This window comes from Parasteatoda tepidariorum, chromosome 10, assembly GCF_043381705.1.
Source record: "Parasteatoda tepidariorum isolate YZ-2023 chromosome 10, CAS_Ptep_4.0, whole genome shotgun sequence".
Lineage (NCBI taxonomy): Eukaryota > Metazoa > Arthropoda > Arachnida > Araneae > Theridiidae > Parasteatoda > Parasteatoda tepidariorum.
This window is the reverse complement of record NC_092213.1, coordinates 60,501,877-60,522,528: the sequence shown is the minus strand read 5'-3', so window position 1 is coordinate 60,522,528 and position 20,652 is coordinate 60,501,877. Positions and strand designations below refer to the sequence as shown.

Sequence of the window (20,652 nt, the reverse complement as noted above, 5' to 3'; positions counted from 1 at the left end):
GAACTAGTTGTGTCGAAAATAAAAAGCTCACTGATGAGTTGCAGTATGAAATTAAAGCATTAGAACGGAATAAAAAAAATTTTTATTGTTATTATTATTTTTATTAGAGTTTAGCAAAAAATAATTAAACTTTTTTTAAAAAAATTATTTTGTTGAATTGGTCACAAACTCTATCAGCTTTACCTTTTATGTTTTGCATAGTACACGCACGATGGCGAGGATAAATAAATGTATTTCATTAAATTTCTCATCATCATATTGTTTTGATAAATCACCAGATGACTCTAAAAACAATTTTAAATGTAACTTTCCAAATATTGATATTATGTAAATATTCATAATTGAGTCCACAATATTCAACTAATAGCACGAATTCGTCACGTTCTCAGCGAGCACCCCACCTGAGATTGAATAAAAATTCCATTACCGACGTCCCTCTTATTAATAGAACACACTATATTCCAATGGGGGATCGACCACACAGATAGCATTATTAAGGAAAATTCTAGTATCGTCTGCTTATTGCCGTAGGGTACCCTCTATTTGCTGCTGCATACAAATTTGTCATCTCCTGATTGGATTACTTAATTGAAATTATTACCATAAAGGGATTTTGACAAATATATTACAAGATAATGTATCATTTTAGTACATGAATATTGATTTGATATTTTCCCATTAATCTGATTTGCCATGCTGCAATTCATGAGGGCTTCTTGATATATTATGATGTCAGATTATAATCAAGACGTCAGATGCCATTTTTTTAAGTTTAGGTCTGATCGCTGTGCACAATATAAGAAATAAATAGTATAGTCAATCATAAGTTATGATATTATTGTTTTCATTATTTCCTTGAAGAGGAATTATTGGGTTGACAATTTTCTTTCCTACAAACAGGGTTGACAATTTTCTTCATAAGTGGAAAACAATTTCGGTAGAAACACATAAACGTTTCAGAGTACAGTTTCGAAAAAATTAATAATAATGCTAATTTAACTAGAGTACAGTATTTGACATTTCGTTTTTAGCAAGAGTTTTTTCCAATACAAGAGAATGGAAGAAACTATTGTATAAAAAAGATATTTCAAATATTGAAATCTAGACATATTAGTAGCATTATTTGCAAACTATTTAATAATTAATAGTTTTTGAAAAACTGAAACTATGAAGAAAAATAAATGTAATCAGTTTTTATTGATTTTATTTTCAACAGTAAGCGGTAGTATTACAGTCGTTTCATTTTCTGGTAGAAGATTCGCTAGTATTGATGTCTACCTTTTTTTCCTTTTTTTGTTACATCATACGGGATAGCCTGGTTGGTAGGGCACTGGGCCCATGTCCAACAGTTCATGGGTTCGATCCCAGCCTGCCGAAGACTCCCCGTGTAGTAAATGGTGACTGATGCACGTTAAATCCGTCGAGTCGCAAAGTCCACCATGTTACCATAACAAGTCAGTACCTCTGGGGGTACTGATCCAGGTGTTTCCTTGTCTTCTGGATTGGTACAAAATTACAAGGCTACGGAGTTGAACATCGGTAGACGGAAACCCAAAAATTGGGTCGGCTGTTCAACGACGGATATAAAAAAAAACCGGTTTTGGCACTAGCGTACTGTCAATATATCTTCTTCATACACATCGGACAATTTTTTTCTTGCTAGAGCAGGATTTTTACCTTTTCGATGTGGAGTATCGAAAACGTAAAAATTTTTTTAAAAAAAAGTAAAATATGCCGAAGATGCCGCTTTTCACTTTCTTTATTTAGCCTAGCGTGGGAGGTTTTGGTGGTTTTCCTAAAAATGTAACGCAAATGCGGGCTAGTTCCATCAAAAAGTCCTCCACGAAAGCAAATTTTTCTCAATACTTGAGTCGGGAGTTCCCTTGTCTTCTGGATTGGGTTCAAAAGTTCAAACTGTGGAGTTGAACGTTAGTAGTCTTAAATCCAAGAAATTGGGTCGGCTATTCAACGACTGTTATAAAATAATATAAAAAAAGTAATTTTTACTATATCATCTTTCAAAATTTATAATGATTATACGATTTAAGTGTGCAGATAGCTGTGAAAAAATACTATTTAGTTCTCTGTAGGGAAAAAATGAAATTACTTTCCGAACAACCCGATATTAAAATGATACTAATCGCGAGGCAATTATTGGTCATTTTTAGTTTCTTCCATCTCACGCAGATCCATCCATATCTTCGGGTTTTTACTAATTTCCTTTAGGGTTAAAAAAAAAAAGTTTTTTACTGGAAAAAATCTTAACCTAACTTTTTAAAAATAGAGATTGGAAGAAAAAAAATCTCAAGCTTCATTGCAGAAAATTAAATTATCATAAATGCATTACAATAAAAAAGAATTGGATGCGTAAAAAAAGATAGTTTCAAAGGCGCCGATTTAAAAAGCTTGATAAGTATGATTTTCTAAAAAATACGATTGAATCGTATTTTTATATAACTCTGTATTGGAGTCCCTATGCCGATTTGCTAACCATGGGAGGTTTTCGTGGTAGGGAAGTGATAAATTCCTCTCCATGTAACTCAGATACAGGTTAGATTGGGACAGATGTTCAACGATTATAAAATAAAATAAAAAATGGAGTTCATCAAATGGTAATGGTGTTCATTACTATTGCATACTATAAGCTTTCGGAAAATACAAAAAAAAGTCGATTTTTGAAAGAAAAAAAATTCATGGCGATTTCCTCTTTGAATTTACTTATATTATCACTATAATAATATATAAAAGTGCACACAACATATCTTACTATGGAATAAGTAAAAATTTCAATCAGAAGCGACTTAAATCGCAGGAAATTGTAATTTGTTTAGTATGATTGAAAATTTAATAAAAAAGATTCATATCTAAAATTTGCCAATTATACGCTTTTATCATTGCTAAGCTAAAACATAACTGTTAAGCTGAGAAGCTATGATATTAAAATAATTTAGGAAGTTGACAATTAAAAAGTTTGGTGACAAAAAAAAATCCTTTTTGTATTGAATTAAATTTTGTATTCTTCAAATCGAGACCAATAGCGTTATAAAGGAATTAAGCACTTAAGCCCCCCATGTATCATTAAATTCAAACAACTAAGTTGCTATCAGCCAGCAACCTTATGAATATCATTTATTACTTTGGCGGGAATATATTTTTCATCACTTCGTTTCATTTACACTGTCAACTCCTCTTTTAATCCATATGTGCCTTGCGTTCTTTTAAAAAGACGTTTTTTTTTTACCCCAAACAGGGATAATGAAGTTTCATTTTTGGAATTCGCCTTATGTTAACAAGATAATTCTATTTACCATTGGAAATAAAGTCATGGGACGCGGCCTTTTCGAAGTTGAAGTGGTGTAAGTTCCTTTAGTTTAAACATAAACTTTATATAACTTTTTTAGGAAAGGCACTCTTTTCTTTGTCAAAATATTGTAAACAACATTAATGGGATTAATTTCACTATCATGTTGTCTTGTACAGGAAATTAAATTTAAATAGTACTTCTAAAGGACATTTGCTAGTTTATTCTAAATTGAGTAGAAATTCTTTGATAAAATCTAAGTGTACAGCGTAAGCAGTTATTTTTATTAGCCGTATTGCATTCATTGAAATATAAGTAATTGATGGCTAGTCATAATGAAAATAAACATTTTAATTCTAATTGAGCAAAATTCTTCTTTAAAGGAGGTGAACTAGCATCGGCAATGCAGTAAGGGCATCAAGATATAGACAGTTTTCGATTTTATGCCAACAACAGAAATTTTTAGCAAAAATATGCACTATTCCTTTACATATAGTAAAACGCTTAAATGCTGCGTAAAAAATTTTAAAACTAATATAAAATCGAAAAATGTTTACAGATTGACAAGCTTATTGCTCGCCAAAACTGGTGAACCCCTTAAGAAGTGTGAGCATAGTGTTTTGACAGTTGAGTAACCATCATGTATTCATAGTAGCTCATGTAAACATGTTCAATGCTTACATTATTGCTAAATTTCAAGTAAAATAAATTGTATAACAAATAATAAATTTACAATTTGCACAGTAATTTGCATGACATATTATGCGCCCATTATCTTAGTGTTGGGCTTGTTGATTACATAATTGTGCTACTCAAACCAAGCAAAATTATTCAGCAAAAAAGTGCTCTCTTGAATTCATTACCATATAATTAACATTCTTAGTTAACATAAATGTTCAGTTAAATAGATTGAAATTTACCTAGTTGGTCAACAATTAGTCACACATTATCATAGAATTAGTGTTTACCGTTTGCATACCGTTTACTTTCTGAAGATGTGCAATTCTTAATTAAAATATAGACATATTGATTTTCTTGTATTACGTCTAATATAGACCTTGATATTTACAGAGATGTTCAATTTAAACAGAAGCAAAATTCTTTAACATGTCTACCTAGTAGTTGTTGTTTGTGAGGAAAGTATATTAGCAGAGCTGTTCAGTTTATGAAGATGCCAAACTTTTTATCAAAGCATATACATATAATTATATGGCTTGGAAAGTCATTTGTGTTGATAGGGTGTTATCATAAAACTAGACATTAACAGAGTTTTTCAGCTTATGAAAAAGCCAAACGCTTTATCAAAACATTTGAATGCAGATTGAATGATAATTTGAATGGCATTGATGTTATCATAGAGCCAGATACAAACAGTATTTTAGCTTATGAAGAAGTCTAACTCTTTTTCAAAGTATTTACGTGTAGTTTGGACAGTCATTTGTGTTGAATCGGTGTTATCATAAAGCCAGATATTAACATAAACTGTTCAGCTTATGAAGCAATCAATCAATCAAACTCTTTATCAAAGTATTTACCCTGTAGTTTGAACAGTCATTTGTGTTGAATGGATGACGTCATAAAGCCAGATATTATCAGAGCTGTTTAACCTACAAAAAAGCGAAACTCTTTATCCAAGTATTTACATGTTGTTTGAACAGTCATTTGTGTTGAATCGATGTTTTCATAAAGCCAGATATTAACATAAACTGTTCAGCTTATGAAGGAATCAAACTCTTTATCAAAGTATTTACCCTGTAGTTTGAACAGTAATTTGTGTTGAATGGATGACGTCATAAAGTCAGATATTAACAGAGCTGTTCAACCTACAAAAAAGCCAAATTCTTTATCCAAGTATTTACATGTTGAGTGAACAGTCATTTGTGTTGAATAGATGTTTATAAAATTTGATGTTTACAAATCTGTTCTTATTAAGTAAGAGCAAAAATGAGCTCAACAAAGTGTTTGATATTTTTTTTAAAATTTTAAACAGAATTCAACATTTCTGTTTTAACAGTTAGCTATTTTGCCAGCAGTATTGCTGCAAATATACCAACATAGAATGCTTTTAGTAGTAATGAGCACTACAAAAGCAAGTATGATTACCAAGGCCTCCAAACAGTGTTCTCCTCTAATAGAACGCCTGCATTATGAACATATCTACTGGCTCGTCCATAATTAGAATCCATTTTATTATAATGTAACATTTTTCCTTCCTCGCTGCTGCTATCCGACTCAGAAAAACAAGAAGCACTTTCATCTTCCGCTGATAGAGGTGAAGCGAAAGGAGAATCCCGTTTCATTAGTCTATCTGATTCTAAATTAGAATGCATTGTAATCTCGCTCAGACTTTTTGCACAGGTATTTCTTTTATTGAGTCTATAACCTCGAAATCTAGATTTGCCTTGAAGAGATGTGGTGTCGATGTCTTCTTGTGAAAGACTTGGAGTCGCGTTGTTGGCGGAGGAGTTAAGAATATTGTCCAGATGCATTTGGAGGGAGGCAGTTGGAAATTCTCTTATCCTGTCCTGAAATCTTTCCTCGATGAATTTTTTGACTTCTGACATGCACAACCGGTAGCCGACTTGAAAAGCATCCTCTTCTAAATAGTCAGGATTATGACCTGAAATGTAGTAAAATTAAAGATTAAGAGTTTTAAAATATACTACAATCAACGCTCGATATAACGACCTCTTTGGAACAAACGAAAGCTGGAGTTATAATATGAGGTCGCTTTATTGTAACCCCATAAAGCAGGTAAAAATATTTACTTTTCTTTCATAAATGGGTTTATTACTGGGTCATCACTGGGTTTATTTTGACAAAAACATGCAACATTTTTGATAGAATCGCGAAACTGACTAATACGCAGTTTTTTTTATGTCCATAAAGTAAAAACATTATTTGATATAGTACATTAAAAGTTAAAAATGCATTTAAATTCTTCAAATGATATATTTTAACATTGTACATAAGCTTTATATATGCAGTCAGTGCTTTTTCTAGATTTAGAAGAAAAAAAAATAAGAGAATGATGTCATAAAATTAAAACACTTAGTTCTTATGCCTTTAGAATTACGTTTAAATTCTTAATTATTGTAAGCAATGCGCTTTTTAGGATCTTGATTAATTTAGCAACTTGTGTTATCCTTCTGTCCACTGAATTAGAATTTTTAATTTCTGCTCTTTTAATTTTTAATTTCTGTCCATGTCATTTTTGCTATATACCATACGTCCAGAGAACAAGCAAAACTAAAATTAAAAAGAATTCGAATAATACCACGTATTTTAACTTTTAAAAAAACCATCGATTACAACTCCTCACAAAAAGAATAAATACAATTTTCGAACAAGAAACATACGATTGATGAATATATTGAAGCATTTGACATGAAATTTTGAAAGGTCATGATTATAGGAGAAAATTCGATTTATAAATGACATTGCAATATACACTTCAAATTCTCAATAATAGTAAGTAATCCTTATTTCACCATTCTTTTCACAGATTATGCCCAAGACCTCCAAGGTTTAGAATAGGTGGTCCTGTCACTCTCTTTTCATTCATTGAGAATTCAAAATGTTACTAGTCTATTGAGTGGTGACATTAGAATTTCGAATTCTCTTAATTACTCTTTCAATTTATTTAATTCTGAAAGCACTATACTTCCTTAAACGCGTCATTTAATTACAAAACTGGTCATATTATCACAGCATAAATTTTTTAGGAAAAGCTGATTTTCTGCATCACTTTAATCAAAATAAGATAGGAACTAAAACTCTTTCGTTTAAGAGGAAGACGAAATAAGGAGGCAGTAGCACGTGAAAAAAGGGATCACTCAATTTTTTTATTTCGAAGTTGACCGGTTTTATAGCGCCCTTATGAATTGAACGGTTTTCTTGCAAACCAAAACTCACAGTTTCTTAAATTTAATGTAAATAATTGAGCTCTATGATTGAAAATAGGCGAAAATGTTTTAATTCGATTAAATTGTATTAAACAAAAGTTACAATTGTAGTTTAAGTGTTCAATAATATTCGAAATTATTTTTGTATCGAGGACAGGAAAGTAACAGACCGAAAACAATTTTGAAAACTGTAGCTATTGTTTCAATAATTATTTTGTCCCAAGTTGTTGTTTCTAATAACACTTGGCCAAGCCAAACTCGCCAGTCTTTGGTCTTATGCAAAGTCAGGGAGTTGCGCCTTTCGCTTGACAAGATAGAACAGCAAGGGTGAAAGTACGTCTTAGCTCAGAAACCCATAGATAGATGGCAGCACCACTCCTTCTTGAGTTCTCATCCTCAATTGGTAAAGACTTAGATCTGAAGAGTGAGGAGATATTTTTGTCAGATCCCTGTACTTACAATACTTTTCAGTGACCAACCACAGGACTTTCAATTTCAAAAATTCTACGAGCACGTATGTGCACCATGGTTACGATTATGTACTCCATGGGTTTTAGCTGAGTTGAGGGTCGAACCCCGGCTCCTCAAGACTGGAGTTTGATTCTCTAACATACAGAGAGAGAGAGAGAGAGAGAGCATAATACATAATACAACTAAAATAATAAAATATTTTAAAACAACTTACTTGAAGATGCACTTAAATCTCGAAGCTTCCGTACGTAATCCACAGTCATTTCCAGAATATACGCTTTTTCAAACCTTGCAGCTCTTGTTTGCTGAGAAATAAAATAATTATTGCGAAATAAATTTTAAATCGAGAAACGTTGAACATGATCTACAATATTATTAAAATTACAAACAATATTCTCTGATTTGTAGAATATTTCAGCACTTTATGTCATTTATTTAGCAAATGACAGTAAAAAAATTAAAAGTTTTACTACAAAATAAGTTCTGAATAAATCTCTCAAACGCATTGTTTCTTATTTGAAGCTAATTGACATAATATATATATATATATATAGCCAATGCTAAGGATTTCAAATTATTTGCCAGATTTTAAAATTCTTAGCCAAAAGAAAATTTTAGAAATTTAGAAATATATATACGAGGTATGATCAAAAAGTATCCGACCTTAATTTTTATTGGTCAAACAAACGCAGCTATGGGGGCGGGGCTCGATGTGTGGTTGTGAGCATGCCTAGTGCGCATGCTCATTTTTTTCTACAGCTCCAANTATATATATAAAAATAAAGTATTATGAATCATACGTTAATTTTAATTTTAGAACAACAAGAGGGCTAAGCCGCCTATTTGCTGCCGCTCACTTCTAAATTATAGCCTTTTTATAGTTTACAATACAGTTTTATTTTAATGTTGTTTCATTTACTTTCAGAACTTTATAACAACTGCTTGATAAAAGCCGTCCATTAGCGTCACTTTGACTTGAAAAACATTTTGTAAGACAGAAGGGAAATAAAATAAAGTGGACAAAGGACTTGTGTAAACTACTATTAATTTTTGCCGGTTAGTATTAATGATTGAATTTATCACTTTAACCGAAACACACGCATTTCTTAGTAATAGAACTAAAACAAACTGAACTGTGAAGTTTATTGATAAATCGTTTGACATTATATAAAGATATGATTTTTTAAAAATAATACGCAAAAATTCTTACTTGTGGAGCTTTATGGGGTTTTGCAACCATTTCCACCAATTGCGATAAGGACCTGTTGATTCTGGCTCTTCTGCGTTTTTCAATAAGAGGTTTAGATACCTATAATTAAAAGGTTTAAAAGAAACATTTAATAAGAAGACCAATAAAAGAAACATGTGAGGAGCCAGTGGAGCTTTTCACGCATTTTTACACATTGTGGAAAAATTTAATTAGTTCGGTTCAAATATTCGTTGATTCGGTTGACCAATTTAAAAATTATTCACTAAAGCAACACATGATCAACACATAATTATTCCCAGAAGCAATTTCAAAAATGCATTTTTTTTCCATCAAAAAATGTTTAGTGTTTCAAAATGCTTCTAACTGCGAAATCTTTTTTTTTTTTTGGGTATTATCATATTATTTTTTAACAAAAAATCGCAATATGCTATTATTAACACATACAGCATTACTTGCAAGTAATTAAATTATTCCATTCGGTCATTAATAATTCTATTTGGTCTTTGCAACAATTTTGCCTTTCAGTTTTTCGATCTAAAATTTGCAGTTTAGCATGCTCTCTGGTATCTACGTATCAAATTAAACAGGCATTTGAATTAATGAGGTAGGAATTTTCGGTACACTTGATGCTGAATGACTAGCAGTGGTAATTAAAAACCATTGATACATGTCTAAGTTTAAGATAAAATACGGATTGATTTAATGTTCAAACAAATGTATGATTATTCATATTTTTCATAATACATAACCAATTATCCTACTTGTACTTAAATATTGTATTTCTAAATATATTTTAGTTAAAGCTTGTAAAAAGTATAAAAAATTACACATAATAATAAATATCTTTGTTTTTCATCATTTTTTGTACAACTTGTATAATTTATACTGATAAGCATTAGGTTAAATAAATATATTACGCTAAAAATTTCAAGAAATGTTACAATGTTTATGTATAATAATGTACTTTTTTAGGAATCCATATCATTATAAATCAATACTACTTTATGGTAAATCATCTGGTAAACGAGTGCTCATATTTTTTAATTGATTTCTAGAACTTCCTTGCATAACTTTACATATTTAATCAATTCGAAACAAATGAAAGGAATGTTCCCGAAAAGAAATAAAGAAAAATTTAAGTGATATTTACTATTATTATCATAAATTTTGATAGCCAAGGTTTCGAATATTTTTAGACTGAAGAGCAATTTTTAATAATTTAAAGACGTTCTACGACAATCCAGGATTTGATTATGATAAATATGAGACCCCTAGCCCCCCCCTCCAAATTTTCCAAAGCCTTAATGTTTTTAAATTATTCTTTGGATAAATAATATGTTAATACTAAGAAAAGAAAGAAATCTTTTGGCCTGCATACTTTTTCCCCAGCGTTTTTTCTATCCAATGATTTCTAGCACTTTTTTTTATTTAGAATAAACAATCTAAAAATTCTTAAAGGTAATTAAAAGTTGTTTTTTCTTAGTTAAAGCTTACATATCTGCAAACAAAATATGAACAACAAGTTATGAACAAAATAAAAACTGTTAATAGTCGTTTCATGTATATATAAACACATTCTTTATGGTTGAAACTTATTAAGCTGCATATCTGATTCTAATTTATGCAATTTTTTCACGTTTAAAAAGTTACAATAATTTTAATGATTTTTTTAACATATTTGAGGCCCTTTAGAAATCATGGGCCCTACATTGTAAAACATTTCCGAATCAAATTACAGTAAAAAATACCGGCGCTTAGGTTACCGGTGTCTTTTTTCATTCATTTTTACCGGAACATGTTACGGAACAAAAAAAAAATCTAATATACAGAAATTTTTACAGCAATAATTAATGTAAAATCACTGAATAAATTGATATAAAGATGAATTTTACTGTAAAACTGATTTTGATGAAAACCAAAGTGCCGGTTCTTAATACCGTAAATTGATCACAATTTTTTACAGTGTAGGCTCAGGCCTAGGAGATAATCATGTCCTACAACTGCCACAAATGTATATTTATGATTAAATTAATTTCCTTACAATTAAAAAATAAATAGTTAACCAGAATTTTACACAAAGCACTTTTAGTTACAGAAATGATTTGCAATTAGTTTTGGTTAGAACAATTCAAATACCAAAAGCTTTTACTTTATTCCAAAAACTAAACACGTTGTATAATAGTTTGAAATCAAAAAGAAGTATTTTAAGTGATAGAGTAATATGAAATGTATATGATTATTTTGTCAAATCGAACAGAAAACACGTTATTTGCCATATCTTGCGGGCTATGATTACAAGAATGCAGGCACGTCAAAACCAATGACAATATGCTTGTAAGAGAAACAAAATGATATATGTTCCTATTTATTATTTCCCAATCTCTCTCTGATATCTTTATTAGTAGAATTAGATTCCCGATCAATAAACCCTCAAATCATCATGTAAATGCTACCCTTCAATTAAACGCATAATTATTGATCGATATTAATGTCGTAACAGTTAATAGTAAGTTACATACATCTCTATTTAAACATGACGTCTCAATTGAGAAAGTATATTGATGACATTGCTAAGGAATTGTGCTCTGTTTATGAATTAAACAGAACACTGTTTTCAGACAATGTTTTATGAGATAATGATACGTGGTATTCATTACGCAATAAATGGTATTAATTTTCAGAAATTAATATATCAGTTAAAATCATTCTGAGTCTATGGAAATCATTAATAAGCATTTACTTAAAGGGGAACATGATATAGTTTAAAAAGTCAAATGCGAAATATTTTTGATACATTTTGAATTCATAAATGAAAATATTGATATCCTTATTTTATATTGATATCCGTATTTTAAAGGAAAAAATAAAGGTAGTCAAGGACAGACAATTGTGTATCAGTGAGGTATCTATAATATGTGCATTGTTCTAGAGAATTTAAAATCATTTTATGCTATTTAAGTGCAAAAACATAATATTGTTAGCACAAACAGTTGGGGGGAAAAATCCCTTTTAGTGACTTTTAAACAATAATTCGGCTTTTAATTCTGTAAATTGTTGTGAAAATATTTCAAAACTAGCCACCCGTTTGGTCACCTTTCCAAATAATTCTGTACAACATATAAATTTTAATATTAACCAAGTTGGATGCACAGCTCTGGCTTTTATAATCTCCTGAAAAACTTAACCTTTAAGCATATTTATGCAACATATAGCCCTTGTTTCGCCAATATAAAGTATAAATATTGTTCATAATCATGTTCAACGAGGAGGCAACAAGCAACTACAGATTCCACTGATAAGATTTGTAGCTATTATGGAGAATTTTAGTCCAGAGGAACATAATATACTGTTAAGTTTAGATTGTTTTTGGAAAAATTAAAAGGCACACTGGTGTAAATAAAAGGAAAAATCAACATAATTCTCATTTTTTTTAATTTCTCCAGTATTCACTGCGATTTTTTTATTTCATTAAATATGCAGTTTAATGAAAAATATGCAATTTTACGTATTTGAAAACTATGAAAAATTTCATTACAGTTATGGTATCTCCTTCATATATATTCCATATTTATTTTTACTAACATATATATTTTCAACTTTTTTCATCTACAATTGTCTTATAGAACAATGATTTTCACAATTATTGGTTTATGCATGGTATGTTAGCGCAGTATTTAAGTTTGTATATGATCTTGTTCAAAATATTTCATTTTTGAGTTTAAAAACATAATTACAAGCTATTTTTTCTTCTTCTTATTTTAAGTCTTAGTAGTTTTCACTTCTAAGAACTATTGAATCATAATAATATACATTTATACTTTTTATAATTGATGACTATGCCATTGATAGTGGTTGTAGCATAAGTTCTCAGTTATAAATTTACTCCGCATGCATCATTAGAAAACAAAACTTTAGTAAAAGCTTCGTATTCTAATTAAGAATATTAAACATGAGTTGCTTTTTTAAAAAAAAGCCATCAAATTTCAACGATAAAAAGCGTTATTTGGCAAAACCATCAGAAAATAATGTAAACAAGCTATAGTAGCCGTAGTAAAACTTAAAAAGATTAGCTTAGTCGTAAGTATGGCGTAACTGCAGCAACAGTTCAAAGAATTTTGCAAGTCCATTTTAATGTGTCACATTTGTCGTCGTGTCTTCTGGAAGATTTCTTAAATTAAAATAATTCTTTCAATGAGAGTTATAAGCCCTCCATCTTAACACAAATAATATGATGAGCAATTTAGATAAAAAAATTAATTTTGTAAATTAGTTTGTTTATGATCAGACCGTTTTTTGAATTAAAAACTATAAAATAACTAATAATATTCATACCTATACCTATATGAACCTACAATATTCAGAAATTTAAAAATTTTTTTTAACTCCTAGACGCAGATGGGGACCTATGACCCTTTTATATATTTCCCTGACGTCCTAATAGTAAGAAAAATAAATATTTTCGTATTTTTTCAAATTATAAAAAGCAGTCGAATAGTTACTAAAAAAATCTGTTAGATTATAGGAGTTATACTAATTAGGATATAGGATTATAGGAGTTATACTATATTCGTACTAAAATATAAAATCCAAAAAAAAATAATAATAATACTAATAATTTGAAAACTTTTATTTTTATTCATATTCAAAAATTTAACAATAATTGATTTGGCAAATTAAAGAAATTTAAATAATGAATGACTGTTTCACTTAGATCTAAATGAGTGCTAGGAAGCACAAATTTGAAAGTTATTGTTTGGAAGTGAGCAGTGTTTGGAAGGTTTTACCTGTAACGGCGAAAAAGGCACTGATCTTTCACGCTGTATTTCACAACTATCAATTATTAAAATGCTAAATACAATATTTTTCTCTTAGTTTGACCTAAATTAATACAAGATAATGGAAAAAAGTATGAAAATGTGCTTCATAAAAATTTTGAGTCAAAGGGTCAAACCTAAATATAGTTTTTTCCGCATTTTTAGTGATAAAAAGTGCTTTAAAAATTTCTGAAAACTTAAAGAGATAAATTAGTTACCAAAATTGCAACGTCACTCGAGTTAATTTGTAAATGTAAGAATTAATTTTTTAAACGTCTATGCTTTAGAGAAACTTCAGAAATAAAAACTTTTTAATGGTTTTACAGTATAATTCTATTTGATATTTATTTCTCTTTAGAATATGTGCCTTAGTTTCAAAATATCGCCTCAGCCGTTTTAATAGCTAAGCTAGTTGCAGATTCAATAAAATAATTTTATACTAGCAATAGTGTTTCTGTATTTAAATTTTACAGGACTCTTTTTCAAACCTAAATTGGGTTGAATTAATAAAAATGGGAATCATTCGCATTTCTCTCTACGTGAAAAAAATTATGAGTCCCGCCTCTGTTTTGTGTGTTCAACTTAACGTTTAATTTTGTTTCGCTGCGCAAAAGCTATAAGTCTTAGGAGCTTGAAATTAGGAAGATCAGTAGAATGAAACCAAAAATTTAACATTCGATTATTTGTTCAAGAGTTATTAACTATTGAACTTGCATGAAAAAATATCATGTAGGCCACTATACAGGCCACAGGAATGCAACTACAGAGTTGAAAATCAACACGGTAAAAGGGTCATTTGTTCATGAACTTAAAACGAGCAATTTTTTGAATATGCAATATTTGAATATTTGAAGCAATATTTGAATTGCTTAAAAAGTGCATATCGCAAATGAAATTGAACAAACTAAATACGACACATCGAATCTAATTCTATCTGGCTGTGTGTAGAATTTATAAATTAATTTAATCATACATATCATATTTTATTTTATTTTATAACAGTCGTTGAACAGTCGACCCAATTTTTGGGTTTATGATAACTAATGTTCAACTCCGTAGCCTTTTAATTTTGAACCCATTCCAGAAGACAAGGAAACTCCTGGATCAAGCATTGGGAGAAATTTGCCATCATGGAGGACTTTTTGATGGAACTAATCCGCATTTGCGTTACATGTAGAGGAAGACCACGAGAACCTCTCACAGTTAGGCTGACGGCAAGGAGACTCTAACTCATGATCCCTTTACCACTGAGGATATTTCCCGTCAAAACTGTGGTCGGTGCAAGCCGAATGCGGAATTCGTATCGACCAGCCACCGCCGGTATCGAACCCCGGTTCACCTCATTGAAAGGCGAACGCTCTATCCCCTGAGCTATTGCGGCTCATACATATCATATTCCTCATAAAGGTAAAATTATAAATTTTCTTAGTTTACTAATCATACAAGAAACAATTTAAAAAACTAACAGGAGTTTGGAGTAACGCCAGCATGTCAATGATCATATTTTGTATTATTAAAGTCAAATATTTCAAGTTTGCACCCACTGGAAAAATAATTAAAATTTTATAGATTTATGATTTAATTGATAATAACAAAAGAGTAAATAAAATTAAGATGCATTTAGTAAAGGCAACCATAAAAAAAACATATTTATAAAATTAAAGCACGATTTCTGATATTGAACAGAGCTGTTAGAAAGTAATATAGCTTTCCTCTTTATTTAAAATGGTAGATAAATTAAGCAAGCTAAAAATTTTAAAATTTCGCCACTATCTTTTTTGATAGTTTATGTAGATGTTTTAATTATTAATAAACTGTAGTGGACAGAATCTTTTTTAGTCATAAGTTAAAACAGAAATTTTGCTATACCAATTCAAATATTTGGCAGATCAGTATGAAAGCTGAGCACAGAGATATTGAAATCTTTTACTGCTCTCACGAGAATCACGAAAAAAACTGTTATACATTTTGTGAAGTAGAAAGTTCTTTTTCTAAGATTTTAATATTTAAGGAAAATAGAAATTGTTTAATATTTCCAATACAATTTACCATACAATTTATAAACTTATGTATATTTTCCTTATTTGGATATGTGTTAATTTTACTTGGTCAGCAGCTATTGGAAAAAATTACAGAAAGAGGGCTAAATTGAAGGATATAAATTCTAGCCACCCTCTCGAAAACTACGTTCTTCTTTTAATTTCCCCAGCTTGAAATCCGTTTGGTGTCTTAGCGATTGTAGTTAGCGCAACAGATCACGATTCGGAACTATCCTCAATTGACAGCGGAGTATAATTTTTATACCACTTTAAGTATTTGAGATAATCTTTTAGGAAAAATGATGGTAGTTAAAAAATACAATTTTGTTTGTAACGTTTTAGTTAAATTGTGTAATTTAAAACAATAAGATTAATTCCAATTGATTTTAATCCATTAAAGTTCGAATTTTAATATTGACATCAGATAAAAGGTGGCCTTTTTTAAAATGTTATTTATATTAAGTGAACATTAAATATCACTTTAGATATTTTTAGATAACTTTTAATAAATGAAAGTCTCAGTTTTCAAATTTATAGTTTTTATTACCGCGCATTTGGTAAAAAATACAAAATTCTTCCGAATAAATGATTTTTATGCCCTCCTCTAAGGTATCATGATAAAATTACCAAATTTAATCCAAATTTATATATTTAAAACCATAAAACTATATTTCACTTCTAATTTTAACTAAATGATTATCAAAGCACTTCGATAAAAATTATTTGAATACTCATTATCATTATTTGAATACTGGTTCAACTCCACTTAGAAAAAAATGGAGCACCCTCACTTTCATGTTTATAGAAATCATTCCTTGTTTATTATAAACCTAGCGCAACTCCAGCTTATTTCTGCAGCCAATCAAAGAGAACTGAGCGTAGCCACATTTTAGAAAAACTAAAACAAACTTGTTGAAAAAGATGGAGGAAACAAATTGTTTTAACTAATTACTGTAGGCCCAAAATATTTTAAAATTAAATGTAAAATCTAAAGGTTTAAATGTCTTTTAAATTAAATATTGTAAGTGATCAATTGAATTCCTAAACTTTAGGATAAATTAAAGCCTAAAAGATTTACTATAAATGATATAATATTCCTCACTAATTTTTAAATTTTTCCACACTGTGATAACTTTAAGAACTACAAAGCAGATGAGATAGGCAAAACAATGCATTCATCAGCATTTAGCGCTAGCACTGCAAAATAAAATGCCAAAAATCGTTATAACATTTGTTCTCATGATCGGATTTTCACACACTAGGATGATTAGAGGATCAAAATATGCTAAACTATTACCATAATATTATATGTTTGTGCAGTGCTATTTTAAATTACGAAATTAGACACTGGAGTGTTTTTTTCTCTAAATTATCTTTTTTTTTTTTTTTATTTGGATTTTTTCCCCTACAAATATGTAAGCGGATGTTGCCGAAATCTGGAAAATATGCTTTTGATAGTTTTATGCAGGAGAGCGATCAAAACCTGTGATCTCTTAATGATTATTTTATTTTTTACGCATCTCACCACATGTCTGGAACTTTTTAAGGTTACCAAAAAAGTTTTGGCCACAATTATATAACACAAATTTTACATTAAAAATAAATTTTTAGTACTAGGTTTATTATTTTTGTTCTTTATTTTAATAATGGTGAAAAAAAACTTTTAATAATAAGTTATATACATTCTTATATTATTTTTTAAACTATATTATATTAAATTAAGCTTAAATGACAAATCAAAAATTTTAATTGAAAAAAAATACGAAATATGAACAGAGTTAGCCAAATAATTCTAGAGAAATAGAGTTTAAAAAATACTTTTACTTAAATTCTTTACTTTTTATACTTTGAATAACTTTTTTTAAGCTAGTCAACGTGAAAAATTGAATTAACACTAAAAAAAAAACTAAACTTTTAACTGCTACTTTGCCTAATCTATTGGGACTATATTTTCGAGATTGTGGTTATTCTCATATTTTGAAGGTCGAAAATCTGAATCCGTAAAAAATAAAGATATATTCATTTAATGAAGTAACATTTTTGTGCATGATTTCGTAACCTAAAATATTACCTACGAAAAAAATTTAGTATATTTAAAGTTAATTCCTTGAATCATCAAAATTGTATCTTCGTATGTGAAGATCCGATCATTTTATCAAAAAAACATTTACGGTTTGCGAATTTTTATTTTGTGTGAATATTTTTTCTCAAAAAAAATGTAATGTTTATCTGTTATTCAAAATAAAGGTTTCCATACAAAAATAAAAACTTAAAAAAATATTGTTTAAAATTTTAAAGTTTCTTAATTTATCAAAACTCAAAAAAATGGAACACATTGATTCCGATAAAAGACGACACATTACACAATAAAAAATTCCAGGCCAAATTACAGTAAAAAGTTATGACAATCAGGGTGGGTACCAGTATTTTTTACCGTAAAAACTTAACGGAACAAAAAAATCTGATTTACCATAATTCTGACAACAATATTTACTGTAAAATCAACGAATCACTGTAATTAAATAAATATTATTATTGCGATATAAAACTTTACGGTAAAATGGATTTTACGAATGCTGCACTTCAGGGTGCCAGTGCTTTAAAACGTAATTTTATCCGGAATTTTTTAGTGTAGGAAGAAAGATAATTGATTCCTTTTAGGGTCAAAATAGAACTCGAAATAATTCCACATACCCTTCTCCTTTGGGTGCTGGCCTCCATTCCGATATCAGACATAAATTCTCTGAGGACAAATCTTTCAATTTTTCATCGAGACCTGTCGATCTTGTCCAAGGTTCATCTTCTTTATCTTCCATCTTCATAGCCACCGATCAGTGTTCGAAAATAGGAAGACCCGCCCCAATCACAATGCCGTCCAATTCTTGTTTCTGAATTTCTTGCCCCCGTCCCCTGTTTCCATCTTTTTCTTCCCCTTCTTCCCAAACTTGACCTTAATATCCCCCCCTACCCCTCATGGATCACTTGTATTTTGCGTGCAGTTACGTTCACGAGTAATTGATATTGTGGAGGATTGATTTCAATGGCGTTGGTTGATGGATGACTTCAAATATTTTAATAGCGGCTTCTGTATGCCTGGCTAATAAAGGTAACTGACTACCTTACGTAAGAGGATTGATAGGCTTACGTATAATCCTCATAATGAGATTGTCGGTGCATATTGGGTTTTTGGTGTGTAAACAAAACGAAAAGCCAATCGTTTGGTTTTGACACTTTTAATTGGATAGATGTTTTTATAGATCATCATCCATAACTCATATCTTATAATTTATATTTAAAATATCAGATGTTTAAAATGATTCTGTCATTTGTCAACAAGTTGTGTTGGTTTTTCATCATCCATAACTAATAGCTATCACATTATATTTAAAATATCAGATGTTTAAAATGATTCTGTCATTTTTCATCAAGTTGTATTAATTTTCCATCATCCATAACGCTAAGCTCTCGATTTATATTTAAAATATCAGATGTTTAAAATAATTCTGTCATTTGTCAACAAATTGTATTGGTTTTTCATCCTCCATAACGCATAGCACTCACATTATGTTTTAAATATCAGGTGTTTAAAATATTTCTGTCATTTTTCAAAAAGATGTATTGTTTTTCCATCATCCATAACGCATAACTCGTATAGTATGTTTTTAATCCCAAATATTTGAAGAAATTCAGTCATTTTCCAACAAGTTTAGTAAATTTTCTTCTATAAAACATAGCTCTTTCATTGCGAGTAAAGAGTCAGAAAATTAAAGTAAGTTTACCATTTTTTGTGAATTGCAAGGCAGTGGTAATTTTTTTAAAAATATATGAATTACTTTTAGATATTGTAACAAAGCATAGAACATATTTAGTACTGAATACGGTCGGCAAAATTTATAAGTTGGAATCAGTGGCCACATTTATTTCAAAAGACCTGATATACAAAATTCCTCAATGCAAACTAAAATAGGATGATAAATTCAAAGGCGGAAGTTTTTTTTAATATACTGCATGGCGCTAACTGAATTAGATTGATAAATTTAATAGGATGCACAAAGTGGTGAAGTTAAGAAGTAGTAATTTATCTCATTGATATCTCTAGAGTAATTTTATTATAGTAATTAATTTATTTCCTTTTATACGCAAGATCCGACTAACAAAGGATGAGGTACTGACCAGTAATAAATTTATTGACTCAATTTGTATCCATTATTATAATATTAACAAATATCGCCTTTTACGAATTTATACTGCATACTTTCATGTTTACCAATTTAATTAATTTGTTCTTAATTGCATAATTTTAATAATCTATTCAATTCTATTTCAGCACATCAAAATTTTATTATACGAAATTTTTAATAATTGAAATTTAATTATTATCTAGAGACATAAATCAAATCTCATGATTTATGCATTTTGGGTACAATTTTTTTTATCTTTTCAAGATTTCGATTGAAATTTTCTGAGATTTAATGTTAATTTACGTTAATATGCCGAGAATTACCTTCAGATCTCATCCGCTTATTGCAAACAGCATAGAAATTGGTAATTTGTTTATTGTGGACCCGAATCTCTTTTCTCTGGATATTTAAAGAAATTTAACTAAATGTTTTTCATTATGATAACTTAAAAAGCATGTAACTAGGATGTTTTTAATTAAAATGAAAAACCCCACATTTTAAAGGAGTGTTTAAAATGAATCATTTCGCCGGAATGAATAATGCGATTGATTCCAAAGACAGGCATTTGGGAGTGAGGTTGCACAGAAATTCCCGTTGTCAAATGCAACTTTCTTAAAAAATGACGCAAATAAGAAAGAAAAATACCAAAAAAATGACGAAAATTGAAAAAGATATAGGTCTGAAAAACTAGTTATAGGGAGACAACCACTATGTTATATGGAGTATATTTT

At 29.5% G+C, this 20,652-nt stretch overlaps 1 protein-coding gene across 1 annotated transcript; it reads right to left on the bottom strand.

The window, feature by feature from the left end:
- Positions 1 to 3,634: 3,634 nt before the first annotated feature.
- Positions 3,635 to 18,630, bottom strand: LOC107442378 (transcription factor HES-4-B). Its single transcript, XM_043040755.2, has 4 exons — positions 18,435 to 18,630; positions 8,888 to 8,986; positions 7,892 to 7,982; positions 3,635 to 5,921 (listed from the first exon to the last, which is right to left on the bottom strand). The coding sequence occupies exons 1-4, from the start codon at positions 18,474 to 18,476 to the stop codon at positions 5,401 to 5,403; spliced, it is 753 nt and encodes a 250-aa protein (XP_042896689.1). The 5' UTR covers positions 18,477 to 18,630; the 3' UTR covers positions 3,635 to 5,400.
- Positions 18,631 to 20,652: the final 2,022 nt, after the last annotated feature.